This window comes from Perkinsus marinus, assembly GCF_000006405.1.
Source record: "Perkinsus marinus ATCC 50983 genomic scaffold scf_1104296963016, whole genome shotgun sequence".
Classification (NCBI taxonomy): domain Eukaryota; phylum Perkinsozoa; order Perkinsida; family Perkinsidae; genus Perkinsus; species Perkinsus marinus.
In genome coordinates, this window is record NW_003205208.1 from 153271 (window position 1) to 179914 (window position 26644).

Sequence of the window (26644 nt, forward strand, 5' to 3'; positions counted from 1 at the left end):
GATAAAGGCGATATTAGAAATTGATAATAATAGCAATATTCAAACTCTCACTTATATGTTCTATATACCACTCGAGTGACATTTCTAGTCGCCTTTTCAGGAGCTCCAGTGTGCTCCATACCGTCCCTTTCCCCCTTCGGGAAGATCGTAGATGTGCGTCGGTGTGCAGTTATGTCGGCTTTCTCAAGGGAATACATCAGCACGGCCGATGCCGAGCCGCTGGTTCTTGCTGCTATGGATGACACGACTGCTGTCAGAGTGGTGAAGGCTGATGTCGCTCAACATGGTCTCGTGGAGGGCCTCAGGGAGATCATCAGGTCGCGGTTTACACAGGATGAAATGATTCAACAACAACAACACTGGAGTTTTACGTGAAGTGGCGTCGTAAAACTCGGTGAAAAACGCGAAATTCGCGGTGATATGCAGTAGTCGTGAAATATGTTTTCCATATCACTAGGGTGGTGGTGAAACTCCCCTGATAGTATGAGAACCTATGTGTTGAAAAAAGTCAAATTTGTCAAGGATTTTGAGTACTCGAAATTCACTTGTCGATTTTCTTCCATATCACTGAGTTCGATCATTTTTGAAATTTCACTGATAGTATCAGAGCTCGAATAGGTAGTTTGAGTTCGCCGCGATAGTTGAAATCATTCGAACTCCTCAAGACTTTTCGTGATTCTTTTCAGATTACAAAGCCCATCGTATCAGCCTGGCATGGTTTATGGCGTTGTGGTGGAGCTCCAGCCTACGTCTGATACAAAGTGAATAGGAATTTTCACTAGTGATGAGAGCGATTGTTGATAACTCAGATTATCAGAGCTGGATGCAGCGGACGAGTACATGTCGGTGTTGTTCAGCTGTTCTCAGTCGAGGCATGAGCAACCCGTTCACAACGAAGTGTGGGTGGTGGCCACTGGAGAGAAGGAGTGGCAATGGGAAAGTGACGAGGGTTGGCCTCGGGGCATGGACAGGTGAGAGAGAGAGTTTGTGGCTTTTCTGAAGTCAAATTTGAAACTATCAAATCGTGTAGGGGGGGGGGAATATGCATTCAACTGTGTTGGAAAATTTTCGTTGGTTTTCGAAGATTTCTACCCGAACTCGAGAGTAGATATAAACATGGTCAACTACATGTTTTGGCTGTCAACATGAAAATTCTGCTAGGTTTTTGCATCAGAATTCGTCTCTTAGAAACTTCTGAATTCAGCGAACATATATTCTTGTAACACTGCTCATGATTAGTCTCGGCAGTTTCCATGATTTCATGAAGGTATCTTGCCGCTCCTACTGTGACCGCAGGGGCGTTCACCTTGACACAGACAGACCCCTACGGCTTTGAGCTCACCGCCGCTGTTCCTGGTGCTGGGCTGAAGACACTGAGGAGCTCCACTGAGGAGGCCACTATCAAGGCACTGCTGAAGGAGAAGCACTGCTATGTTGGTCTGCGAAGTGACGAGGGGTGGCTGAGTGTTGATGGGGAGGTTCGAGGCGCTGTCGATGGTCACCAACAAGTGCTGGAGATTACTGTTGAGGAAACCAGCACCAGCAGGAGGAGGAGGAGGAAATATTCAGAGTTGACGCGCCGGTGTACCGTGCATCCGAATGCCCCTCTGGACCTCAGGGCGAAGTATCGGTCTCAGAAAGAACGACAGCAGAATAGTCGACATAGGCGTCTGCGGAGGTCTGAGAGCAGCATTTTCCCGAGGAGGGTGATGAAGAGTATGTCGAATTGCAATGCGTTGAAGCCACAAGTTCACACATGTTACAATGCGGTTGTTGACTTCCTCTTGAACGGTCCGCATATGTGCCCATATTTCGGTGATGCGATCTGGGTATGTCAAGAAGGCCTGGTCGCAGGGTCGAGCAAGAGGGCATCTAGTGCGCTTCTGGCAGATCTCAGAGGCTTATTGAGGATCCTGGAGTTTGACACGATCGATCATTGTAACGAATGTCGTGGCAGAGTTCTGTCCTTATGCCGCAGCCTTTCACTCGATTTCAGTGAAATTAAATGTATATATTTCCTCGGTGTTTGTGCTGATGTTGCGCCGACTATTTTCACTGAGATGATGCTCAGCGACGGTCAGCAGCAAAGGGCGGCTGAGGTTGGCCATCGGCTTCTGCAAGCAGCTCTTAGTGAGGGCGACAGCGTAGCAGCGGAGACTCTCATTCGAGGGTATACACGTTTGGTGGCGAGAGTTTGGAGGCCTGAGAGACGCAAGTCGATGCTGGTGGAGACATACCGTGTTTACAATGCCGAACCGCGTAGAGCCAACATGTGCCTTCAAATACTACTCAGAGCTGGTTTGCATGATCCGCTTGAATTTATAAGCACCTTTTCTGATTTGGCGGTCGAAGGTGATGATGGTACAACCGCGTTGTTGATATTGCTATCACTACTGCACAAGTATCCCCAACGGTTAAGACGGCTTGTACCGGAGTTTGCGGAGGCCGCAGTGCTGCGGTGTCTGGACCCAGTCTTCCCGCTTCGACGACGCAATTGCCTCATAACGGCAACGTCGGCTCTCCACGAGATGGTGAAGACCTTCCCGAACACTTCTTTCGATCAATCAACACAACGCTTCGCCGTCGCTAAAGATGCTGTTATTATTGTCTATGATCTACGTACAGCGAGCAAGTGGAGAGTTTTCGAGGGGCATTCAGGAGATATCTCGGCGATTGCATTCGACCCAACAGGAGCGCAGTTGGCGTCTTATTCAGCTCAAGATGCGACCTTGAGAATTGACCAGTGTGGTTCCACGGGATTTTTCGGGGGCATTTTGAGAGTCGCTGGAAAGCTGTTATTAACGCGGCAGCTACAACACATCCAGAGGGGAGGCACGGATGAGTGTCGGTGTAGAGTGATCTGGAGAAGCAGAAGTGAACTCCTCTTGACGAGAGAAGACAATACGACGGTGCTGATGAAAACGTCTGATGATGATTGAATACAATTTTACAAAACGCCATAGTTTGGTTTCTGTTTCAATGTTGTGTTTGTGTGAGTTGAAACTACACAAGTTGGGTTAATGTGTTCGAATCGGAACTGTGCCTTTTATCGGGATGCGAGGGCAGCTACAGTGCAGCGATCAAGAGGGATCATTCAATGGATATGAAAATCACAGTGAAAACCCAACTCGTCGGAAACCGCATTTTGCGTTTACTAAAGTTTGCAGTGCTAACTTCAAGCACAGAGTGACTTCGTCGAAGTCAACTTCGTCGCGTATTAGAGTGTCTTCATAGACCTTATAAGTCCTGCATGGAGATAGCGTATATGGTTATAGTGAGAAACCACCAGCGGGTGTTACTCGAAATATTCAACCCCGGAGACTCTAGGGTGACGTACGCAAGCAATGCAAATTCGTCAAGTTAACTTTGCATGTTCATACACTAAGGAGCGTGCATTTTTCTTAGGCAAATTCCAAAATTTTTCGTTTCTCGTCAACTAAGGGGAGTTTAGAGCTGAAACTTCAACAGGGTACAGTTGATTCGAAACGGTTACTGAAAAATCAGGGCGAGCGAAAAAATCACCCCGGGGCAGTCGAGACCATGCTCGTAGTAGTGAATTGATCTACGATCCGGGTAGTGTACATGGTTGTTTGCAGAGTGGTCGTGAGTTAGATAAATCTAATTCTGTATATATTGGAGGAACTCTGAGAGCTTCGCGACTATCGCGTGGTTTACACGATGAAACTCACGTGTTTAATGCACGTGAAATGATGAACGCGAAAAACATTTTTTCCACGGAAAACGATTGCGGTGTTCGGCAGAGTATGAGTGACAACACCACTGCAGCTACCATCCGTGTACCAGATGTAGTCTAACACAGTAGAGTTGCTTGCTAGATTAGTATCTCCAACTGCTGAGAATAAAGTCACCATGGACAGTACTTCATTGTTCGGCCAAGTTGTTTGGTCTCGTACAGCAGTGATGCACATCGTGTAACACTTCGCTCCGCTGTACTCGAGACGAAAAAAATCAACATGGATTTGACTCAAATCCATGTTGATTTTTTTCGGACTCAACACGTGAGGAAGGCGTATCAAATCATTTGAGACGTGCCCTTCCTCATGTGTTGAGTCCCATGTCTATCAACTCTCCAGACCGGCATAACAAGCTCTCACTGAGAGCTGAATGTCAGATTCTCTGTTAAAAACGCATCACCCGATCGCCCTCCACCGTGACTGCTGCTGCGGTGGCGTCCCGTCGGGTTCACGTCGACCTCCTTTTAAACTATCATTTTAACGCGACACCCCTTGAAAATGGTAGAAAGCGTTATTCAAGTGGTTGATACCAACTTCGCTAACTATCTCAATATAACGTTCTCCCTCATCCGCATCTTTACAAGTAGGGGTTGATAGCCAAGATTCCCTTGTGAACCTGCGACCATAATTTCGTGGCGCGCGGTAAAATCCGAGAAAACTTAGTACCTGCTCGTAAGTCTTGGTGTAAGTAGAGTCGTCCTTAGGCTCGACGACCAACACCACAGATGCAGCTCTCTTAGTCTGGCAAGCAGTACCTAAAAATACCCCATCCAGGGATCGAACCCACGACCTCTCGCTTACCCAACACCTGCCTCGACGGGACGTACGCGTAGGCGATACCATTCTTCTCGCAATAAGCTGGCACATGGGAAATGACATCGACCGGGTACACGTCAGCGGCCAGTAGTATCATACCCTTTTGACCTACAAATTGCATCATAATTTTCCAACGAGTGTTGAAGAAATATATAATTTCCTAAGCTAAGCTCGGCACACGAATTTCGGCACAGCTATTCAGAAACCAACGAGAAATTCCCAAATTTCCTCTCAGAATTTCCATATTGTCACCAACACATGTAGTTGACCATACGCATATTCCCCCCTACTCACCCTTCCTAACAGCCTTAAGGACCTCAGGCACGCCGCGGCGAATACACTTTGACGTAGCAGCTGATCAGCATCACGCTAGTGACCACACTAACTTAGCATTGATTACCTTTCTTGACGAGTTTCATAGCGCGAGCATTCAACTTGCCTCCCATAAGAGGATCAGCAATAGGGGAGACGTAGAGTGTAGTAGTGGTAGAAGGGGCTTCGCTGTCAGACATAGTAGTATACAACCAATGAATATGCTGTTGCAGCAGCACCCGAGTTCGAATCACACCACCAACGACAAAAACTATTACTGCATATAAGGAGAGAAACAACAATTCAGAAAAAAGTCAAAGTGCTCAGTGATCAATCTCATCACAGCTGATGGCGCATAAGCTCCCACCTAAGAAAGGTCTGAGTGCATGTTGATGCCATACGAAAATATTTCCATGCACATACACACACAGTGAGTGATAAAAACTATAAATGCACATCGTGGAACACTTCGCTCCGCTGTGTTCGAGACGAAAAAAATCAACATGGATTTGAGACGTGGCCTTCCTCATGTGTTGAGTCCCATGCCTATCAAATCTCCAGACCGGCATAAGAAGGTGATGCGCGCGGGAATATGCTACTACAGCTTAGAAGTCGCAAGAAAGTTTTCAATTTCCTCTTCAACTCGATTGGCCTCCGCCACAGCGTTCTTACAAACCTGAGCAGAACTTACCCCTGCATTTTTAAAACTAATATGCTACCTGATTCTCCTCAGCGGATTCGTGCGCCTCCGTAAAACTATTACCAATTATCCGCGCCCCTCGTGCGTCATCGCGAGCCTTGGCCGTTATACACGACTAACAGGATCGAAACAGGGGACATTTCTCTTTGAACTCTTTTACGACTACACCGATTCACACTTCATACATCCCGCAGAAAATCATCATCATGTTATAAAGCAAAATAGCTCGAAAATAGCCTCTGCCAAGAATCGAACCCGCGACCATCACAAACAATAACCTTTCTTCCACTCACCTGCGCAATCTCCTGATTGGTTTCTCCGAACCACCTGAGTAGTGCTGCAACGTTCAGTGGGTCTTCGCATTCAGTCCGGAGAACCTAACTTACGAAAACTGCTAAATCAAACAGAATGTTCGCTCTCCTCAGCTGAGCTCGAAAGTTCTTTACCAAATATGAAAATTTTGAGCACGTATGCGGAAACTTTCGACAGTTTATGGAAATTCGTCACCAGCACACAGCTGGCTATGTGCATATTTTCAGTGGAAATAGCTGACCATCCGATTGTTAATTTCCAAGCCCAACTGACCTTGCATTCATGTGCCCATTGCAGTTCCCTCAGCTCAGCTTGAGATGCCTCATCAGTGAATGCGCACGCAGTAAGGTTCTCATAAACCGGACTAAGATCCACGACTGGGGGCGACTTCAAATATGCTATAGTGCTGGAAACCTAACAAAACCTTGTCCTTCTTTCAGAAATGATGAAAGCTCACCAGCTTAGCAGCTTCGTCAGAGCATGCGTGCCCCGACTCGAAATGTATCGACGCTAGCCTTCGCCATAGACCTCTGATAGCATACCTGATACAGAGTTGCTTGTTCACAATTCTCGATATTTGCAATAATAATCCCATATCATTGGGCATGCTCCAAAAGTCTAGTAAAGAGCGTCGAGGTGCTTTACGAGTCAGACATACATCACCATAGTTATACTAGCTCACTTAGGATAAGAATAGTGTACCAAGTATTACCATTGGAGGAAGGTAGAATAGGTCTTGATGGCTATCAATCTAGTAGAGTCGTTCATCCAGTTCTTACCCATTATAGGAATCTCCTTATCTAAATAAAACCCACACAATCCCATACCGTAACTGTCCGAAATATGCCATCATTTAATCAAGTACCACTATGGCCATCCACACAGGATAAGTTCCCCAACGATTCAAAAATTCGGGGCACATATGCCACAGGTTGCAATAGCTCTACAAGATACCCCATATTCACACAAATTACACCACCAAAATCTACCATCACGATACGGTTAAATGCTATACTCCCATCTCGAGAAAAACCATAATCCAATACCATCCACGACAAAAGTCTTCGAAAAGTTACCTGTGAAAACTGCTCGACCCTTAGCGTCCTTCAACTTAGCGTCTTTAGGGTCTGCTGCCTTCAGTGCATCACGAGCCTTCACTACTCTGTCCATTATCTCCGGACGGAACACAGCAAACTGATACCTTAACTGAGTGCATAGTCATGGACAATCTCTCACTGCTACTTACATAACGCCATCTTTAGAAAGATTCCTCTGCCGGGATTCGAACTTGGCTTCATTCCGGAAGAGAGAGTACATGTTGTCACTCAGCATCCACCCCGGAGTTATTTCATTAATCGCGGGAGACAAGCCGTTGATATACTCACTCGATTCGTTCACCAGACTAAACGGCAACTAAAATTAACAATTTCATACCACATTTCTTTCACATCCTGCCCAGACCCACCCCTATCGCTTGCGGCAAACAGCTCACTCCAGTAGCAATAAGTGAATAAGGCGCGTCCACCAAATGAAAGGGATACTTTATATTTGAAGCCAGCCCGAAGAACGTGCCCTCGCCTGGCCAGTTCTCCTGGTCGGGCGCCTTCCCAGTGTGGTTCGAACCAACGTTAGCACCATGTCCAACATTGCCCCTACCAGCAGGCCAAAAACACGCTATTAGTAGTGCTTGATGATGGAAGCCTACGAAGGGACCGACCAAAGACGCCGTTACCTCCCCCTGAAGACATTATATAAAATATAGATAATATTCGATACCACACCTCGGCCACTCCAGAGCCCGGCCCGATGATGGAGTCGAACACTTTCCCATGCCGTTCAACGTGGACTGTCGGACAGAGTACTGACCCTTCTACCACACCGAAAGTCGCTACACTGGCGCCTAAAAAGGAAAGAATAAAGTACAGAATAGTCCACGCAGTGTCAACATCACTTTTCTGGAGAATAGCAGTGTTAAGACTGCAGTCTTCGACGATGTTGAAGTCAAGTAAGGAAGAGTTATGAACTCTCGAATTCACAACGCGCACGTGGCGGCCAATATAGCTGCCTTTGATAGAACAACACGATATAACCTAAATGCCCATACCACTCCTCGAGCGAATCATCACGACCCACCTCAGCGTTCTCATCGATGATCGTCCGCCCTTGCCCAGCATCTTCAACTGCGTCAACGTATGCATCCACGGCCGCATGATATGCATCAGATTCCTTCCTGTTCGAGACCACCTATCACCACATAGCTCCTAACCACAGCTGCTAAACTAACCTTAGCTGCTATTTCGATAGTAAGCTCAGCGAACTGACGAGTACGGCGACTCCCTGTCTCCTCAGCCAGAGACATACTATGGCCATTACCATATTTACAGTGGGACTCTGTTGACCCTTCTACCACACTACAACGCACAAGAACAGCACCTAAAGAGGCACTATAGACACCTATGATGAGTAGGGGTCTACCTCGCCGTACAACAGTGTTGGCAACGAGGCCGCAGTCCTTTACTAAAGTGCCGGACTCTACTGTGACGTCTTCTAAGAAGCTGTTAACGATCCCACATGGAAGTTGACGGCGACTATCACCAATACTCACCTATACCGTAAAACTCAAAACTAACTACCCAGTTTCGAGTACCTTCGACCCTTCCTCAACTGCAAGTTCAATTCTACCTTGGAATGTACACCCCCTAATCTTGCCAACAGCTAGGGGGGAGTCACCAATCACCATAATTTCGCCCCAGTCCTCAGCAGTACACCCTGAGCCTTGTAGTGCTGCTATCTGAGTACATGCCAAGTCGTTCGTTGCTCTCTAGTGGTCAAGACCGACCTCATCAGCAGTGAGTGGCCGCAGCCTCCTCAGAGTATTGGCCTCCCTCAAGGCTCCAACGAAGGAAGACCTCGTGATGCACTCCTTTACGAAGTCCGCAGGCGTAGATCCACTACTAAAAGAGGCCGCCGCTCTGGTACTCGATGTAGGCGCCATTGTAGCAACACCGACAGATCAGGCAAGGTCGGTATATTCCACCGCTCATAATCGATCAGCTGGGCGCGCGCGAATACAACCAAACCTGAACTTCGAAGCATGATTTTTCGCGCTCGCCATTGTGATCGATAACCTAGTAGAAATGATAAGTCGATAACTTCCACAGGCCCCATTGAAAATGCCTCGCGAACCAGGCCGACCTTATCGTGAAGAAGACCCCTCAGATGGCCCCTCGGCCCACAAGGGCCACCATGGTCATGGCGATCTGGAAGAGGCCGCCTTCGACCTCTTCCGCCGTATTCTCTTTCCTGAATCACACGAACACCATCCTGGAGAGCACCACACGGAGGATCTTGCTGAGCTATTGAGGCTTCTGGACAGTATCGGCCACTCGAGGGAGTTTGAAGAGGTCTTAAAAGAGGTTGAATTTTACCATCCTGGAATCATAGAGCACTTGAAACATGATGATGGTGGTCATGAGTACGTCCAAGGGCTTTATCGTCGCCACACTGAGGAGTCCTTCGACCCCAGCGAGTGGGAACTAGATCACGGTGTGGGGGGTGAAGCAGCAACCCATTGGTGGGATGGGGGCAATGACAATACACACAGCCATGAGGGTGACAGACCAGAATACCACTCTTGGGACCACAGGGCAGAGGATCATTACTGGTGGCATGAGAAGGAGGGCCACCCTTGGGAGGACCATGATCAACACTGGTCACATTCGAGAGAGGACCATCATTGGTTGCCTAGTGCGGAAGACCATCCCTGGGACCAAGCGCACGATCAACGCTACGGTGAGTTTTGCATCCTGTCGTGACCCACACTTAGAGAACCAAGCTAAGTTCACGAGTGCCATCAAGGAGTTTCCTTTATGACATTCGACCGTCGTATACCGTACGAGAAATATGCACATGGTCAACTACATGTGTTGTTGATAATTTGGTGAAAAATATGAGGAAATTTGGCGAAATTTTCGATTGCTCTCTGAAAACTTCCGCCTGAGTTCGTATATAAATTAGCTTTGGAAACTCCCAAGCTCAGCTGAGGGAAGCGATTACATATATACTCTTCGACCACACATTTTATCAGATCGACCCTCATCCGAGACCACGCCCTCTCGGTCCGTTGGGGTGGTCCAGGACGAGGACAAGAAGGCCCGAGTAAATTCCCGCATCACAGCCTACGATGACAACAACCAAAAACGGGTGGTTTTATCCATGTCGGGTAAATCATCGCGAAGTCTCCATCTCAGAATTCTCCTGGTTTCCCGAGAACCGCGCCTACTGTCGCCAATACCAATCGCATTTCCTCTACTAACATGGTCAACAGCCCCAGGGTGGCCATGAAGCAGTCCACGGTGGTTGTGTTCATTGCAATTGTACGTCTATAGCTAGTTGGCAACTTTAGTGTAGCTTCTCAGGTCTTCGCTATAATCGTTCTTATCCGTCGGGTAATCTGCTCCACCTTGAGACTTGTGTATAATCGTTCAGGTGCGTTCGTTGAGCTTTGGCAAAGAAAGAATGTTGAGTCCAGTGTAGGGTGTACTTTCATGTCTACATTGTTGTTGTTACTGTTACCAGTGTCCACATTATCGTGTTACGTTTAGTGAGAAAATATGCACATGGTTGGTGATATTATGCGAATTCTGAGGTCATTTTATTGCCTTCTGTACACTTCTACCACAATTAGTATCATCTATCGTCAAGGGCGCACCACATGACGAGCCCGAGCATATTTTCCCATCTAGCTTTGAATTGGTTACTCTGACGTCATGATAATGCTACTGTGACTCAATGCCTTCGGTTGCGTTACTCAATTCACTTATACGAATCGCATACCAAAACATGCGCAACTCGTAGAGCTTGAATCAATGCTCAATGAGGGTCTCCTGTGCCTTCTTCTCGGGGCTAGTCAGTCCGTCACAAGTCTTGTCCTCATGGACGCTAGCTACACACTGCAACACCCAATACAGCCTCATGACGCTCTAGTGCTGGTTGATATCGAATGGTCTGTGATGCCGCCGGCTATAGACGACCCTGAAGTCACTTGTAAATGGCGAGATGTCCTCACTGGGAATACCACAGAAAACCAAGGCACTATGCTGAGTCACTCGCAAGTGACCTGTTCTCTACCGTTGATCGCTAATGTGGATTTGCTATTGGCTGAAATAGTTGCCAAGAATGGTCTTTGGTACATACGATATGAAGGGTGGCAATCGCGAGTTCCAAAGACAGTACGCGTATACGATGCAAATCTCACATCTCAAACCGTGGTCAACTTTCCTGTGTCCATGCCTAACAGGGCCTTGCCCATAGTAGACAGCGGCTATGGGCTCGAAACCATCCTGGTCGTGTCTGGACCTTTCAAACCCTATGTGGGCCACTGGACGATCGGGTGCGCCTTTCAGCGAATTGCTGGGCCCCAAGTTGACGTGCTTGTCGAGGGCCATTTAAACGGCGATTTCACGGAGCTCGAGTGCTTATTACCGTACAATTACAGTCGGTACGAGTACATCCAAAGTGTTCATATTGTCGCTATGCACTCAGAGACAGGAAGTGAGTTGGCCCGTCTGTCCCAAGGGAGTCCACTGCCACTCTTGACTAACGAGGTTTTCACAATTTCGGGTTCCTCGTCTAGATGGGGCCTCGCTGGGGTCGACCTTGAAGTGATGGTTTATGGTCGGAGTTTCCCTATGGAAGAATATGTTGGTCTATTGTGTCACTTTGAAGGACTCGATTACACTCGAGCGGTTCGGATCAATGAGAGCACAATATCGTGTCCGACCCCGGGCCAAGGCCAGTCTCCTGGCGTTGACAGTAGACTGACAATACTGTACGATACGTCAGTGCAACCGGCAGTTAACTGGCGACCTCATGAGGAAGCCTCAACGGTGGTTTATCCAGCCACTAGCTATGACCAGTTTGAGGTACCTCTGGTCACGGCATTCGAACCTTCCTCGAGGGTTCTTCATCCTATGTCGCATAACGACAGTCGGGAAGTGAAACTCACCCATCAGAGGGAGTTGCCTGTTATTATGCTACCACCAAATAGCCTCTGGTGTGAGTATTCACCCAGCTTGGGCAGCCCTAATGTTGCCAGAACCGAAGAGAACAAGAGAGTGTACTGTCCGGTTCCTACTCTCGACAGTTCGACCAACATTACTGCTATAAGTGTCCACTATAGCATCAACGGAACACAGCAGTTCCAACCAAGGGACACCACTGGCAGTGTTTTACGGTTCGATATCGTACCGCGGGCCCAAGTCCTCAGGATAGTCAAGAACAGCTCTGTGGTGCTGCAGATGGCACCACCCTGTGGGCCACCGAAACGATTCGTCGCGGAAGTCGAGGCGCTCAATGTGGTGTCTGGGGAGGACTCTTGTGCGTTGGTCTTGTCGCCGGTTGAGGGCCTCTTGCCTGGGCGGCTCACGACCATGCCGAGCGGCACGTACCAGTGCAATGTACCCATTGTGGTCAGTGTGGAACTCGAGCAACGATTGGGGACTTTCCCCGCTAATTCGAGCGATATAATTGCTCATGTGGTTGTTGGCAAACTGGAGAGCATCGATCTGCAAATTCACGAGGTCAGGAATCCCCTGCTGCGGGGAGTTGCAGAGGTTCCCATTAGCATCACTACGAGTAACAACACTGCCGATACGACACCTTTGGCCCTCATTAGCCATGGGACCCGCCTACTACGCGAGAAGTGCGTAGATGGTTCATGGAATATGTGGAAAAGGACCACCAGAAGGCAACTCAGTGGTCAACAACAACAACAGCAGCAACGTGACAGGGTTGATTTGGTTGCTAGTCGTCGACGTCTGGTGCATTCGAACTACACAATGCCGGTTGAGGAACCACCTCTGAATTGGCTGAAGCATAACGTATCATTGAAGGCTGTCGTGCCGGACTGGAGCTTCCATAACGGTGGTGGTATAGTCGTTCTCACTGGAAAATTCGTCCCACCGTCAATTTTCAACTTCTCTGCGATACTAGTCAACTTTGGTCGAGGCGGGCCGCGGGCCTCAGCCACACTGATGAACGAGTCCGCGATCAACTGCACGGTCCCTGCCATGCCGGACAACTTCTTCGACACGGTCCTGTTGAGTGTCACAGTGGTCTTCCTTAGCCCATTCAACAGTACCCATGTTAACATTACAGCTCAAGGGCCGGGTTTGGTATTCAGTTACCTCCCCAATCTAGCCCTGGGCAGTTTGGTTCCTCGGACTGGTCCGCCTGGTGGCCTTACTAATGTCACAATGAGAGTCATGTTTTTCGCCAACTCTTCCTCTGGCCTGGAGCGCGATCTTGGTCTGGACTTCGACTGTGCTATAGGGACGTTCAGATCTCCGGCAAGGTTCCGGCTCACTGACGAATCCAGTCTGGCTGGGTATGCGATGAATAGAAGCTACGAGGTGTGGTGCTCAGCCCCCATGGCCGGCCCAAGGCGGGACGTCTGCGTTCAACTGGTCCCACGTGTGGCGAGGTCCATTGAAAACCCTCTCCAACCGTGTAACAACACTATGGGGCGGCATAGGCTAGAGTACAACTACTATCGGCAGGTGACAACCTCAGAAAATTCCTCGTTTAATACGTCGTCATCAGATGCCTCGAGTGGATAACCTTTCGCCTGCCGTCGGCCTCTATGAAGGGGGAACCGACGTTGTCGTGTCCGGCAAGAACTTCCCGGATAATACAACATTTCCCGGCTTCCCAGAAGTACTGTGTAAATTCGATATATACATACTCGAGGGCCGCCGCATTGACAACACCTCGGTTGTGTGCGAATCCCCGGCCGTTGTCTATCACTGCAACTCCAGTGCTGTTGGATGCAACAGCAACGACAGTCTCGAAGTGTCTGTGACATTGAGCTTCAACGCAGGTCGAGACTGGAGCTTCACGTAGGGACATGTCCAGATTGAATCGCTTTATTCCTTGTATTAGCTCAGTGAACTTCACATATGCTCCGCGGAGTTCGATAGTATCCATTTGGCCGTCCTTTGGCCCGGCCACTGGAGGCACAAGACTCACCGCGTTAGTCGTCACCAGTGAATTCTTGGTCCGCAACTTTTGTGTCGGCGATCAAGTCATGCCGGTGACCAGCAAGGCCTCGAATGGCAACGCGACTGTCACCGAAATCGAAGGCATCGTACCACCACTGCAACGAAATGGTATGAGTACTTGCCGCTTGTAGGCATAAGACCTTACGCCTCAGACACAACGAGAATTAGCACTTGGACAGTCGGAGTTTCCATGATGCAGGATGATGGTCGTTGCTTAGAGAGCTCCAATAACTTCACCTACGTCGACATGTGGAATGTAGAGAGCGTCGAGCCAACCCAGGGAATCTTCCAGAATGTTCACGACTCGGCGGCCCTGTTGGTCACTGGCAACAACTTCTATATGCATTCTGATGCTGTGTAAATGTACCTCTACTCTGTGACAACATCGAGAGCTCAGGTGTCGATTCTCGATATCGATGATGGTCAACGCTAGTGCTTTGGGTACTGCTGCCTACAACGTGTCCTGGCGCTATGGTGACTTGTCTAAACGCGCCTTGACAGTGAGGATGGCATCTGACCTCGAATGGCTATTGCTATAGTCAGGACCTGCTGTCTCAACGAGACTGTGATGTCCAAGTGCCGGCCAGAGTGTTGGACTGGAACCGCCTCATGTGTGGTCCAGAGTTCGGCGTTGACTACATTGATCGGACCATAGCGGCATGTGGAAGTGATCTGTTGGCTGCTGCGTTGTCTTCCGAAACGAGGTTGGTCGAATTCTCATTTACCGTACAGATATAGGCTCAGATACACCATCGCCCTTTCGTCTCTCAAGATGGCCATCGCGGTGGCCATGAATGGTGTCGACTACTCCACGGCGACCACTTACGATGCCGACCAGGCTTGGGGCCTGTTGTATGCGGTCTTCCTAGCACCACAAATCGTCGGTGTTCTACCGGCTAAAGGACCCGAGGTTGGCGGGTACGGAAGTTTGATTTTTCCATGGAAAGATGGTAACATTTGATACCAGATATCCTATAGTACTGCAAGTCTCTGGATCAACTGCATGGAGAGTCACCAGTTGTCGCTTCCAGCCGGTGGAGGGTGGGGCGGATCAACTTAGCCGCTGGGTTGACGTCCCCGCGACCACCATATCGGACCACGAAGTACGTGGCAGGTTTTCGTCCTTTTGCTTCGAATCGTTGTCGTCTCAGATAAGTTGCATCGCCCCCCGTTGGCATATTGAGGACGGCAATAGAACAGCTGTTGCTAGTATATCGTTGGAGATTTCCGAGACACTTTGGACCAACAGTACTCAATTTACCTACTATAAGTCGCCTAGTATCAAGTACATTGATCCTGCTGAAGGCCCACACGAGGGAGGCACCCGTGTTACTATCTATGGTGAAGGTGAGCTACTTGGAGTCATCATTCTCAGCCTGCTGGTGCTCCATTGTTCAGGTTTCGACTTGTATTTGGTCCCTGATGGTCTTGGATCTGGCATGTCTTGTATCTTTGGTCGTACCGTCGTCACGGCCCACTACGTCTCGCCTACTGCGATCTTCTGCTTTACTCCACCGAGCACAACTGCATCACCGAGTGTCAAAGGTGGACGCTATCACTAGGGTCTGATTGAAGTTGCCATTTTAGGGCAATATGTGAATCTCGATCTGACCCTCGACTTCGGGCCGACACCTGGTGTCACCAGTGTCACCATGATGCCTTTATATCAGCAGCTGTTCTACTATCGATTCGTTCGTTTTTCTGTCACCAGCGCGAGACCGCTATCAGGACCACGGAGCGGTGGTACACTTGTGGACTTATATTCGGACGCACCCTTTCCGACCACTGACCTCCTTAGCTGTGGTTTTGGAAGACAGCTGGTCGTAGCCCAGCAATTATCCCCGTATCACATCAACTGTATCGCTCCGTCTGTTGGGGCGCCGGGCGTGGTCAACTTGTCACTCTCGGCTGACAATCAGACCCGTTCAGAGCTGACTGTGATTGACAACACGACTTCAACAAGCATTCCCTTGCAGTTCACCTATTACTTTGGTGCCACTGTAGCTTCCGTGTCACCATCATTCGGTGGGACTGAAGGAGGCACACGGGTCCTCTTGCGAGGCTCTCATTTCCTTGACTCCCCGGATCTGTCATGTAAATTCGGCACCACTGTGGTGACCGTGAGAAGATTCATATCCCCCAGTGCTATCGTATGCGAGAGTCCACCTCATCCGGAAGATACTGTTGTCGTCAGCGTTGCCAACAATGGGAGAGATTTCATAAGCGGAATTGGTAAAGGACTTCATATGTGTGAGTGAATAGTCCCTTCAGGCACCGTGTACGATTACATGGCGTCCAAGCCACAGTTCATTCTCGATCCTTTTCTCGGACCAGTGTCCGGTGACACTAGAGTGACCATCCGAACGGCCGACCCGCTTTCCATACCGCGAAGCATATGGCAAGCCGCCATGAGTACCGCCTTCTGTATTTTCGGGACATTGAGAGTAACAGCAGCAGTAGACGTGGACTCCTCCTCGCTAGTGTGTACATCCCCGCCTACCACTGAGCCTGGCGAAGTCCGTTTGATGGTTTCCCTCAACGGTCACGATATTGAGGACGCTACACAAGGGTTCCTCTATTATTCTGCACCTAATATTACTCTTGTGGAGCCATCCATGGGCCCACAAGGGCAAGCGACTTACATTACCCTGAGTGGGGGCGGGTTCATTAACACTCATTTCCTCACCGTCATGTTCGGCGGAATCTCGGCTGTCGGCGAGAGTGTAGCGTATAAGACCAGAAAGGCTATGTGGCTGAGCGACTCTCGAATCCAAGTCGAAAGTCCCGAGTTGTCCCCTTCTGGAGAGCTCCGGGTTCCCTTGTATATATCCAACAATGGGCAGAACTTCTCGCCAGATGGTATCGATAGCTGGGACGCTGACGATGATAGTCACGATGACCCGAAATCTTTAAAGTGCGACAAACAGTGTTGGAATATATGTTCGCCTATCTCAGCTGAGTTGTGCGAATTCGGGTAGAAGTGCCCCGAAACTTCCTCAAAATTTCCATATTCTCGCTGGAACATGTAGTTTACCATGTGCATAATTTCCCACACTGGTGATATAATACGTTATCACTGATGGAGTCCATTGATAGCTGTTCAGATACTACACGTTCCACTTGCCCGTTGCCGTTTACAGTGTGTCACCGCGAGAGGGCAACATCCACGGAGGTGGGCTGGTCTCGGTAAATGGTGGGCCCTTTGTGAGGACTTCGAATCTCCTTTGCTCTTTTGATTGGGTTCATGTGGACCCTACAGTGGCTCGACCAGTCGTGGTATCGAGCACGCAAGTCCTTTGTCCAGTGCCGGACATGTGGGACGCGAGGACAGCCGATGCTTTGAATCGGCGAGCTAAGATACGCATCACTTTGAACGGCATCGACTGGAGTCTTTCCTACGCGACGTTCACTTTCTACAGTATGAGCCCACCAGGATTCACAACTCACCACACGGGCGAACTGACGTTCACATCGCAAATTCGGTCATGCCCTGCAGGCCACATGTGCGAGGAATTCGGTCTGAGCCACCCATTGCCCTGCCCTCCAGGAAGCTATCAGCCTAGGGTTGGCAGCAGACAGTGCCTTGAATGCCCTAAGGGATATTATTGCCCTCGTGTGAGGATGGAGAGACCTGTGATTTGCCCAGCTGGATGGGTGTGTGACGAGGAAGGGCTGATGACTCCGTACAAGCGTTGTCCAGCTGGCTTCATTTGCTTAGAAGGAACTGCCACGGGTTCAGAGGCCCCTGTGGTGACCACTCTTGTTGAATCCAATAATCCTAATATCAATACTGCCGGACTGAACGCCCCTAAACTATGCCCGAGAGGACTGCACTGTTATCCGGGTACTCTTGCACTGCGATCGTCCCCGGGCAATTTGAGTACCCCACAACCTTGCTCACAAGGTTTCTTCTGCCCACCAGGGAGTGCCATGCCTTATGGTGCTGGTGCTTGCCCACCTGGGAAGTACTGTCCTGTCCCTCGTTCAGCTGGGATAGTGTGTACCCCTCGGTTCAGATGTGGACCGATGCCTGGGCAATTCGAACCCACTGAATGTCCTGCGGGGACATTTAATCCCTATCACGGCCAGCACAACTGCACATTGTGTCGTGAGGGAGGCGTATGTCCGTTTCCCCTCATGGATCGGCCCAAGCCGGCTGAGTGTGGTTATGTGGCTGCGAGAAAAGGAATCAAATCACACTCTGGAAACGACTTGTGCCCGGCTGGCAGAATATGCAGCTGGGGTGTGGCGACCACCAGCGAACCTAAAATTTGCACGACGATCTCGTATGACTCAGCGGTGAACATTTCTTCCCTTGAGGAGTCGTGCAAGTCTGAGCTCGGACAGGCCTTCGTCCCTCGGGAAAGGGCGCGCCTGGTACGCATAGGCGGGGTCGTTCCTAATACATGGAATGACTCGTTGGGTCTATGCTGTTGGGACTCTGACAGAGTACTGCAGTTCTTGACTGACGTTGCCTTGTATTATGAGGGACTCAGAAACCCTCTCGTCAATGAGGCTCGAGCAACATGGATGTTGGTTGGAAAAGTACGGCAAGTCAACGCGGAGGACCGTATCAGAGACAGTACAGCTGCTGGTTTTGATGGTCTCGAAATGCTCGCTAATTTCACTGACGACTCTCTACGTCTTTCATGGCGAGTGCATCTAACGAGAGTGCGCCGAAAGATACTTTTGGAGATAGCGCGACAGTACTTTTTCAAAGGACCTGAGCCTTGTCCTAAAGGAACCTTCTGTAACACAGGGACGTGTGCCGATCTCATGACCGTTATTTCTGATTCTGGTCAAACTTCTTCGTCACGTAGACGACGGCTCGAGGCTGAAGACGTTGCGGGGGTCGACGGTGTCACACGACGAAAGGCCTTGCCGGACTCCGCAATCGAGTATGCCAATATGCCCAAAGCTGATCTTGTACGCATGGAAGAAGACGAACAGGATGAGGCTATTATACAAATCAGAATGCTGACATCTACGGAACGCATCTCTTCATATTCACTCGGAGGAGTTCGACTACTGCAAAGCGACTCTGAAGGAGAACTGCAGACGATTACCCTATCGGCCAATCACCCACTGGCTATTCGTGCTCCTCAGCAGTGCTTAGCTGGCACATATTGCAGTATTAGAGCCAATTCGAGCCTAGGGACAAGTCTGTGCTCAGCGGGCCAGTATTGTCCTTCTGGAGCGTCGGAACCTTCTCCGGCTCCTGAGGGGGAGTTTGTTGGTGAAGTTGCCCGAGTGCGAGGTCGCATGTGCACTCCCGGAAAATTCGCGCCAAACCCGAGCTCTCCGATTTGCTATCCGTGCCCTCCAGGATACAGTTGCCCGAATTTTGGTACGCGCACTCTATTTTTATGTCCGCCCGGGACATTCAGACGGTCGTCGGGTGACGACGTGGCTTCGGTATTTGATGACGAAACGCCAGTTGTTGTGGGAGAGTCCGGAGACACTTCGGAAAGCAGTATTTCCTGCACTCCTTGTGACGCGGGGACGTGGACAGTCCTGAGAGGCACTGAAGATGAGACCGGCTGCGACCCGTGCCCTGCAGGTCGCTTCTGTTTTACCAAGACCGGCAATTTGAGCGAAACTAACCCCTGTCCGGAAGGCTATATATGTGGTGAAGGCACTACGCTAGAGACTGCCTCGAAAATACCTTGTTTTAATGGCTACTACTGCGGGACCGGAACGAGCCCAATCTCAGTGTACGACTCGCTGTGTTTAAAGGAGTTTTATTGTCCTGAAGGAACTACTTACGCCAATCGATACAACTTTCGTTGTCCGACAGGATTTTACTGTCCTCCTGGAACTGGTTGGAAACCGGACATGGACGTGCCCCTACGCCCCAACTCAGCGTATATCAAGTATAGCGATTTTTTAATCCTGCAAGTCGCGGCCCAGTACTGTTTGAGACAGATCCATGCTGCTGAGTTCAAGCAAATTGAGCTGATCAACGCGGAGAGTCTTAACAATGAACTGTTGGATGAATTACCCGAAGCTGAGGTTCAGACGCGTTTGTCACAGTGGACCTCATCCATGTCGTCCTGTGTCCAATCCCAAGTGGAATACATTCCTATGCTCGCTGAAGGCGCAGAAGGCGTAGCGAAGTCTCTCTATGAAGATGAGGATTGGCACAGTAGACAACTGCTGGCCTTACAGACGCCATGGAAGGCTCCTTACGAGTACTCTAACAAATGTCTCAACGAGACATTCCCTCGAATGAGAAATGGATCAACTTGGGATTGTCTTTGTCACGAAGAAATCAACGACGGTCATCTGATGAGATGCCTCACGAGAGCTGTTGATCCCTACGATGAGCCCTATGGCGCTCCTTTTCGCTACGACATCGATGACGAGCTCAGCAGTACATCTTGTTCACCGTGGCCTGACTGTATCGACTGGTCCAGGGTTTCCCAAGACAATAGTGCCCCTGGTCCAGAGGGAGGACCATACTGGGACGACTTCGACCGCCTCGCCGTCTCGTTCATCGACTACGTCCGAGATGCATTAGTGAAAGAGATGGAAAGGACAGCTACTGATATTGATGATAACGGTGAGAGTAAACAGAGCATAACTAGATGCCCTTTTGGGACTCTGACTTCTGAGGACGCCGCGTCTGAACTCGCCATGTGTACTAAGCGGAAGTCGATCGTCTCCCTGGAAGACAACGCTGATATTATCGTATCACGCGTGAATCCAATAGCTATGGCCAATGTGGAATCGATCCCCAGGCCGATACCCGCATCACAGCAAGGCACTATTATCCCCGTTATTGATGACGAAGATGAACGTATAGTCTACAGTCTACCTGCACGAGCAAGCGCGATCATCACGCTTGATTTGAGGCGCCTTCCGTCTGGAGTGGAATATGGCAGAGATTGGCGAGTCAGAGTTTTCGTTAATGATAGTCTCCCTCATGATTTCGACGATTCTCAAATGTGCGAGGAAATCTGGTCTAGATGGTACTCGGACAAAGAGGTCTACTTTGACAGCTTGCCCGATGTCCGGGAGGATAATCTACGGAATCATAATTGCACTATGGCGGACATGCCTATTGCTCTCGAGAGGTTTATGATGGCGTCTGGCAGTCTCTGTCCGAGCATCACAGACCCATTCTGTATCGGCTTTGGCTTTACTCAGTCGATCTCAACGACTGCCTGCAGAGGCGTACAAGATTCAGCAGGTCAGCCGAAAGTCATTGAGCTGTCCCTTCACGCCATGGTGGACATCCAGTTCCGAATTGAAGTGCAGATCCTCAATGGTATGGTCATGGCTGATAGATTCAGCTACATACAAACTGCCTCAGTAGAGGTCCTTGAGCCCTCTAGAAATCTACTGGGAACGACCAATGCGTTTGTGGTAGAGCTACGTCATGATAGCGGCGTGGCCTTGCCGTTCAATACCCCTCTGGCGGCTCTTAATCGCCTCACAACAGATCTCGATGTCAAGTATGATGAGCTTAGCAGACAGTCGACAGTATCAGGCGTGGTAGCATCATCACAACGCGGCGTCCTTAGTAAAGCCACGTTGTCTTGGTTACCGAGGGACAGTAATCTGACCAACTGTATGAGGCATCCTGCTGACTATGATGAGTATCTTTGGGCCGGTTCCTACTTCACCAATAAGAGAAAAACGGTGTGGATGTCGCACTTGCCATTTTTCTCGAATTGTCGCGGCTTCGGACGAGTGATTCCACTATGGCAAGTTGTGGAGCAAGGACAGAACTGCCGGATCGTGGCTGAGGAGGACACTGTAGGGCTCACCTCGAAATGCCCACCTAACTTGGGGCATCCCGCCAGGTTGTCATCGACCGGCTCAGCTTTGGTGCACTCCCTAGTGGTGACTACTGTGGACCCAGCAATGATGCTGCGACAGGACCCGTTGAGCTGTCTTGTGTAATGGATGAGATACCCAATGAGAAACTCTTCTTGCCTCGATGGTTTGAAGGCCGCTCGGGTAGCCGCCAAGCAGTCTCATAGGGACAGAAACGATCAAGTCAGGGACAATACTTTTCTATATATCCCGACGAGCTCTCACTCCTGTTGAATACGCGTCCATTGAAGAGCCATCAGCTGTAAGTGAGACTCAAAAGTAATAGAAATTGAGATTATACTGATTCTAGGATGCCGTTCCTGTGGTGCTGATACGGGGCGCGAATTCGGATGGAAAACTGATGAAAGTCGTATCGTTAAGCCTCAAGTACTGGCAGAAAACCTCCAAAGAGAAAGTGATTAACAAGGGGTAAAATTAAAGGAGCTTTTACTAGTAGGTTCTCATCAAGGCGGAAGTGGAGTATTCGGAGTTCGATGATCCAACAGCACAGCAAATGAGCGGCGAGGCCCTTTGGGAATACACGTTAAAGATACAATGGGAGGGGATGAGCCATATCGGAGTAGGTTGGATCGATGAAAGACGGTGCTGGAAAATATATGTTCACTTTCCTCGGGAGTTTTCTCATCAGTTATTGAGGTCGGCGTTTGATCTAGGGTAGAAGTGTGCAGACGTCAACGGAAATTTACCAAAATTTCCTCGAAAATTCCTCATTGTGACCAGCACATGTATATTTTTCTATTCATGTTGAGCTCAATGTGGTTCGCGTGTTAGGTTATGAACAGCTTTGCTTTCCCTGGAGATTTCTACGTTCTGATCTTCTTCGCAACCTCAGTGCTCCTACTGGCAGTAATGGCCCTGTTTTGGGCTTACAACTGGACTTTCAGCTCGATAAAATTCCCTCCTAAGGTAAATCATCATCATCAGAAAAACATGAGCTCTTCGGTTTTCAGCTGACCGACTCGCGTTATGTAAGACTTATCTGCCAACCTGCGTTCAAAGGAGCGGTGCTTGCTGCATTGCCGTGCTTGCCGATACTCATGCTCCTTATAATGTTCATTCGAGGCACCGTTGGAGCCTTTTCACTTCCTTTTTTTGAGTGTCCTGAGGGAACTGCACTCGAAAACTGCCGAATTGGTATTTTCGATGGTTTTACCACCAGCTGGAATGGAGAAACCAAGGTGTCCATTTTCGGACCTAATCTGTATCTTAGTAACGTGAACCTCAGGATACAGCGACAACGGCACAGCAAAGACGCCGAGCTAGATCAGGAGTAGTTCTACTAGCTGTGGGAGCGTATATAACAATTCAAAGCGTTAAGGCAAGTATTTGCCGTTGGGACAGGATTTGGATTTATCACATTGATAAATAGCATGTGAGTTTGACTGTTGGCAGTCGCTAAGAACTGAACAGTTATGCATATCTGGATTTTTCAGAGGGCTTCAATTTTCAATTTGAGAGTACAACTATAGACTGCGGAAGGCTTCTGAAACGGTGTCAATGAATTTACATTGTTATTATGTTGATATTATTCACAGTGGACTTTCTCAAAAATTGAGGGGTTGAAAATATTACTTTGCAAAACGATTTGGTTCACACTGGAGTTTCACCCTAGTGATATGAAAAACATATTTCACGACTACTGCATATCACCGCGAATATCGCGTTTTTCGCAGAGTATTACACCACTTCACGTAAAACGGGTGAAACTCCATTGTTATCATGTTGATATTACTCAAAGCTGACTTTCGAACTCTCAGAAATTGAAGGTGTTGAAAATATTACGTCGCGTAACGGTGTAGAGTAACTAGACCAGATCATTCAGTAGGAGTTATATTGTGTGACTAGTGCTGAATGTCGTTCTGTATTTCGCGATTCGGTGATATACCTTCTGTCAGGCATTCCTTCCTCCGGCTGAGTCTAAATTCTACGCGGATGAATCGAATGGAGAAGGTGAGCAGTGTGTGGGAAAATGCACAAAAGAAAAATCCTGGGAAAATTTCCGGAAAAGTTTTTGTTGGTTTTTGTATACTCCTATTTGTGGTGAGGAAAACCTTGAATTGAGCCGAGAAGAGAAAACGTATACTCCAATACCGTTAAGAATGTTTTCTTTCGGACGTCAACTTTTTTGATTTCCATGAAAAAAACGGACACACAGTATGTCTGAACTTGTTCGTGAAAAGCGAGGAGAATCTTTTCATCGCTCATGAAAAAGCCAGTTTTCAGAAGGGAATTATTTATGTAAACATTGCGTTTCTTGGATATCCAATTTTTTACACTTTTCATCTCAGATTTTGACGATTTCGATGAGCTCGTCGGTGATGATTATGAAAATGTAGGGCGCAAAAGAAGACTAGAAGACAGCGAACTGCGTAACGCTCTAGTGTTGAATGCCGCAGTGATTTTCTTACGGTCCGTAAACCATCCGAGGGAATGGAGAAGGAGAAGGACAATAATAATGCTATTAAGCTCAAGCAACGAACCGTGCGACATTAATAGTGTTTTTACGAACAAAGTCGTCTTTATTGGCCACAATACGAGAGTACTCGAAGCATTGAATGCGAATACTCTCATATTTCCGGCAATCGAATAATCTATGGGCAATATCATCAACTATGCCACAGTGATGGTTTTTCCTTACTTCAGCTTCTGATGAGCCTATTTTCATACCGCACATTTGGAAGCGAACGTGCTTCGCTTTGATGCAATTTACTATGGCGGTGGTGGCGCTGATTGTACTTCAATTTTCCTTCTCGGAATTTTTCATGAGCAACCTCTGGCTGATGCTGTTGGGACTGTATATTCTCAGTGAGTCCACGGGAGCCAGCCACATGATTTTGGACCGTTTTGACGCAGGTATAATCGTTGAAGTCATCCTGAACACACTCGTGGCTGAGAGACTACTGTTAGTGCCTGCTGTTAACGTGCTAAGACTGTCGTCTTCGCTTGCAGTGTTGGCCAGCAAGGATTTCTTCACTTTTATTTTAACCCAGTTCGTTGTAAGCGTTCTTCTGCGATCATTCAAGTCTGGCAAAAATGGCAATTCGGACTTGCACTTGGTCGAGGAATGCTGTTGTTTATTTCTACTACCAGTGACGTTACCATAGCTGCCTGTGCTTTGCATGCCTACAGCAGTTGACTCTGGTGTTGTTCGCTAATCCGATACCCCCGAATGATTCAGTTATTTGTAAAGAATATCCGATATATACTCGATCATCTCAGCTGAGCTCAGGAAGTTAATATATGAATTTGGTAGAAGTGTTTACAAACCAACAAGATCCTCACAAAATTTTCTTATTGTCAACCACATATGTTGGTGACGAATATTTTGCATATTTCCCTCCACACTGCATAGAGCAGTCGCCCATGGCATCAGGTCCTGGCCGTCCAGACTGTTGATCGTATGTACATATCACCAAACAAGGGAGGCTTATTAAACCAATTATATATTCTCATCACTTCCGTTGTCGAGGCGATAACGTGGTTGTTGAAAGGCGGTGATAGGAGCGATGTTCAGGCGAGGTTGCGGCCTAAAGGTGCCTCTTTTGAAACCGATGCCGCACATAGTGAAATAGTTGCAGATGCTACCGCTCCAGTCTTCGAGGAGTTCCTTATTGATGCTTTGGGAAAGCCCATGGAGATGGAGGAAAAAGGCAATCGTGAAGTGATCGATGAGAAAAAGTCCATGGAGGAGGCTGTTGAAGAATATGATACGCGTGTAGAAGATATGATAGGATTTCTAGCAGGGTACGGTGTAAATCAAAAAAGCGTGAGTTCGTGCTTTAGATACTCTTCTGAGCTGGTGGACACTTTCTTATCACCTGTCTCCATTTTCCTCTGTTACTCTCTTTACGACGAGAGTCAAGTCCTGGGAAAGTAGGCGTTGAGTGGACGTCGCGCGTCAGCAGTGCATGGTCTTAGTTATAATATAGCATCAGAGCAAACGTCGTATTATATTGGCTTTACGTTGATACTGACAGTCACTCGTCTGATCTCTGACATTCTATGTCTGAATTCACTGGAGTTGTTCCAAGGCTGGAAGCTGTTGGATTACTTCAAGTTGGAAGTTTATGCAACTTTACCAGCTGCAAATACTTCATAGCAGATATTGTCATTATCGGTTTTCCTCGCGGCCTCATCGGTGGAAGGGCAAAGGAGAGCCTCTTGACGACTCTGTGGCGCCTCACTTGAGGAGTTTGGATTTGATGTGTTTTTCCGAGCAGTATTATTTCTGCTGCTTCCTCAGCGGCTTAGGTTGGCAAGCTGTAGGGCATCTCTTGCGAGAGTGTTCATCATGTATAGGTATGATTATATGGATTATTGGTATGCAAATAATTCTGACGGCTCGTTGGAATATATTCGACGATCCCGCGTCTTCAATAGTATTTGTGCTGAGCATAGCTGCATGTAGACTAGGCCAGGCAGCTACTATCACCACAGCGGACTACCTTCAACTGTGGCAAGTCTGTGGCTCATAGTGTATTGGTGAATTACCAACACCAGGTGAAGGAATCTTTAGTGAAGCATTCAACAGCGACAGTGGCGAGCTTGACAGCTGCCGCCACCCGAAAAGAAGGGCAGGTTGCGCCCGATGCACGGGTGATGATATCAGCACCACCTGGGTCGGCACTGGCTTGTTGGGTGGGATCTATAGAGTAGATTATCAATAATAATACTGTTCTTTGCCTCTAAGCCCGAGCCTAGCCCAACAGAGACGCATGCTTCTAATTTGGAACGATATCGTCAAGCGTTCCTAAAGGAAAACAAACTGTGGCTACAGCATTCCTTTGATGAGATTCTGAAAGACCAGGTAGCACTATTATCACAGAGTTGTCACTAAATATGCCACA

General features: G+C 48.5%; 8 protein-coding genes across 8 annotated transcripts; 6 read left to right on the forward strand and 2 right to left on the reverse strand.

Moving 5' to 3' along the window:
• Positions 1–171: 171 nt before the first annotated feature.
• Pmar_PMAR019998 (hypothetical protein) lies at positions 172–1575 on the forward strand (the record flags this gene model as incomplete). The annotated part of the gene is made up of 5 exons (XM_002771358.1): positions 172–317; positions 687–761; positions 810–971; positions 1268–1456; positions 1479–1575. The coding sequence occupies 5 exons, from the start codon at positions 172–174 to the stop codon at positions 1573–1575; spliced, it is 669 nt and encodes a 222-aa protein (XP_002771404.1).
• A 485-nt stretch (positions 1576–2060) lies between these two features.
• On the forward strand, positions 2061–2939 carry Pmar_PMAR019999 (conserved hypothetical protein; the record flags this gene model as incomplete). Its single annotated transcript, XM_002771359.1, has 1 exon — positions 2061–2939. The coding sequence occupies one exon, from the start codon at positions 2061–2063 to the stop codon at positions 2937–2939; it is 879 nt and encodes a 292-aa protein (XP_002771405.1).
• A 1313-nt stretch (positions 2940–4252) lies between these two features.
• Positions 4253–5092, reverse strand: Pmar_PMAR020000 (conserved hypothetical protein). Its single transcript, XM_002771360.1, has 5 exons — positions 4972–5092; positions 4866–4925; positions 4557–4679; positions 4422–4510; positions 4253–4371 (listed from the first exon to the last, which is right to left on the reverse strand). Exons 1-5 carry the CDS (start codon positions 5081–5083, stop codon positions 4333–4335), a joined length of 423 nt encoding a protein of 140 aa, XP_002771406.1. The 5' UTR covers positions 5084–5092; the 3' UTR covers positions 4253–4332.
• Positions 5093–5166: 74 nt separating this feature from the next.
• Pmar_PMAR020001 (conserved hypothetical protein) lies at positions 5167–8890 on the reverse strand (the record flags this gene model as incomplete). The annotated part of the gene is made up of 17 exons (XM_002771361.1): positions 5167–5250; positions 5486–5559; positions 5603–5698; positions 5877–5960; positions 6169–6309; positions 6353–6437; positions 6608–6695; positions 6972–7096; positions 7142–7308; positions 7361–7633; positions 7677–7795; positions 7847–7985; positions 8029–8139; positions 8180–8328; positions 8371–8500; positions 8543–8686; positions 8735–8890. The coding sequence occupies 17 exons, from the start codon at positions 8888–8890 to the stop codon at positions 5223–5225; spliced, it is 2109 nt and encodes a 702-aa protein (XP_002771407.1). The 3' UTR covers positions 5167–5222.
• A 178-nt stretch (positions 8891–9068) lies between these two features.
• Pmar_PMAR020002 (hypothetical protein) lies at positions 9069–9710 on the forward strand (the record flags this gene model as incomplete). The annotated part of the gene is made up of 1 exon (XM_002771362.1): positions 9069–9710. The coding sequence occupies one exon, from the start codon at positions 9069–9071 to the stop codon at positions 9708–9710; it is 642 nt and encodes a 213-aa protein (XP_002771408.1).
• A 3024-nt stretch (positions 9711–12734) lies between these two features.
• Positions 12735–13797, forward strand: Pmar_PMAR020003 (hypothetical protein; the record flags this gene model as incomplete). Its single annotated transcript, XM_002771363.1, has 2 exons — positions 12735–13454; positions 13498–13797. The coding sequence occupies 2 exons, from the start codon at positions 12735–12737 to the stop codon at positions 13795–13797; spliced, it is 1020 nt and encodes a 339-aa protein (XP_002771409.1).
• Positions 13798–14145: 348 nt separating this feature from the next.
• On the forward strand, positions 14146–14316 carry Pmar_PMAR020004 (hypothetical protein; the record flags this gene model as incomplete). Its single annotated transcript, XM_002771364.1, has 1 exon — positions 14146–14316. The coding sequence occupies one exon, from the start codon at positions 14146–14148 to the stop codon at positions 14314–14316; it is 171 nt and encodes a 56-aa protein (XP_002771410.1).
• Positions 14317–14374: 58 nt separating this feature from the next.
• Pmar_PMAR020005 (hypothetical protein) lies at positions 14375–22455 on the forward strand (the record flags this gene model as incomplete). Its single annotated transcript, XM_002771365.1, has 11 exons — positions 14375–14455; positions 14499–14659; positions 14700–14873; positions 14923–15058; positions 15107–15302; positions 15354–15500; positions 16227–16869; positions 17060–21716; positions 22087–22191; positions 22234–22356; positions 22426–22455. The coding sequence occupies 11 exons, from the start codon at positions 14375–14377 to the stop codon at positions 22453–22455; spliced, it is 6453 nt and encodes a 2150-aa protein (XP_002771411.1).
• Positions 22456–26644: the final 4189 nt, after the last annotated feature.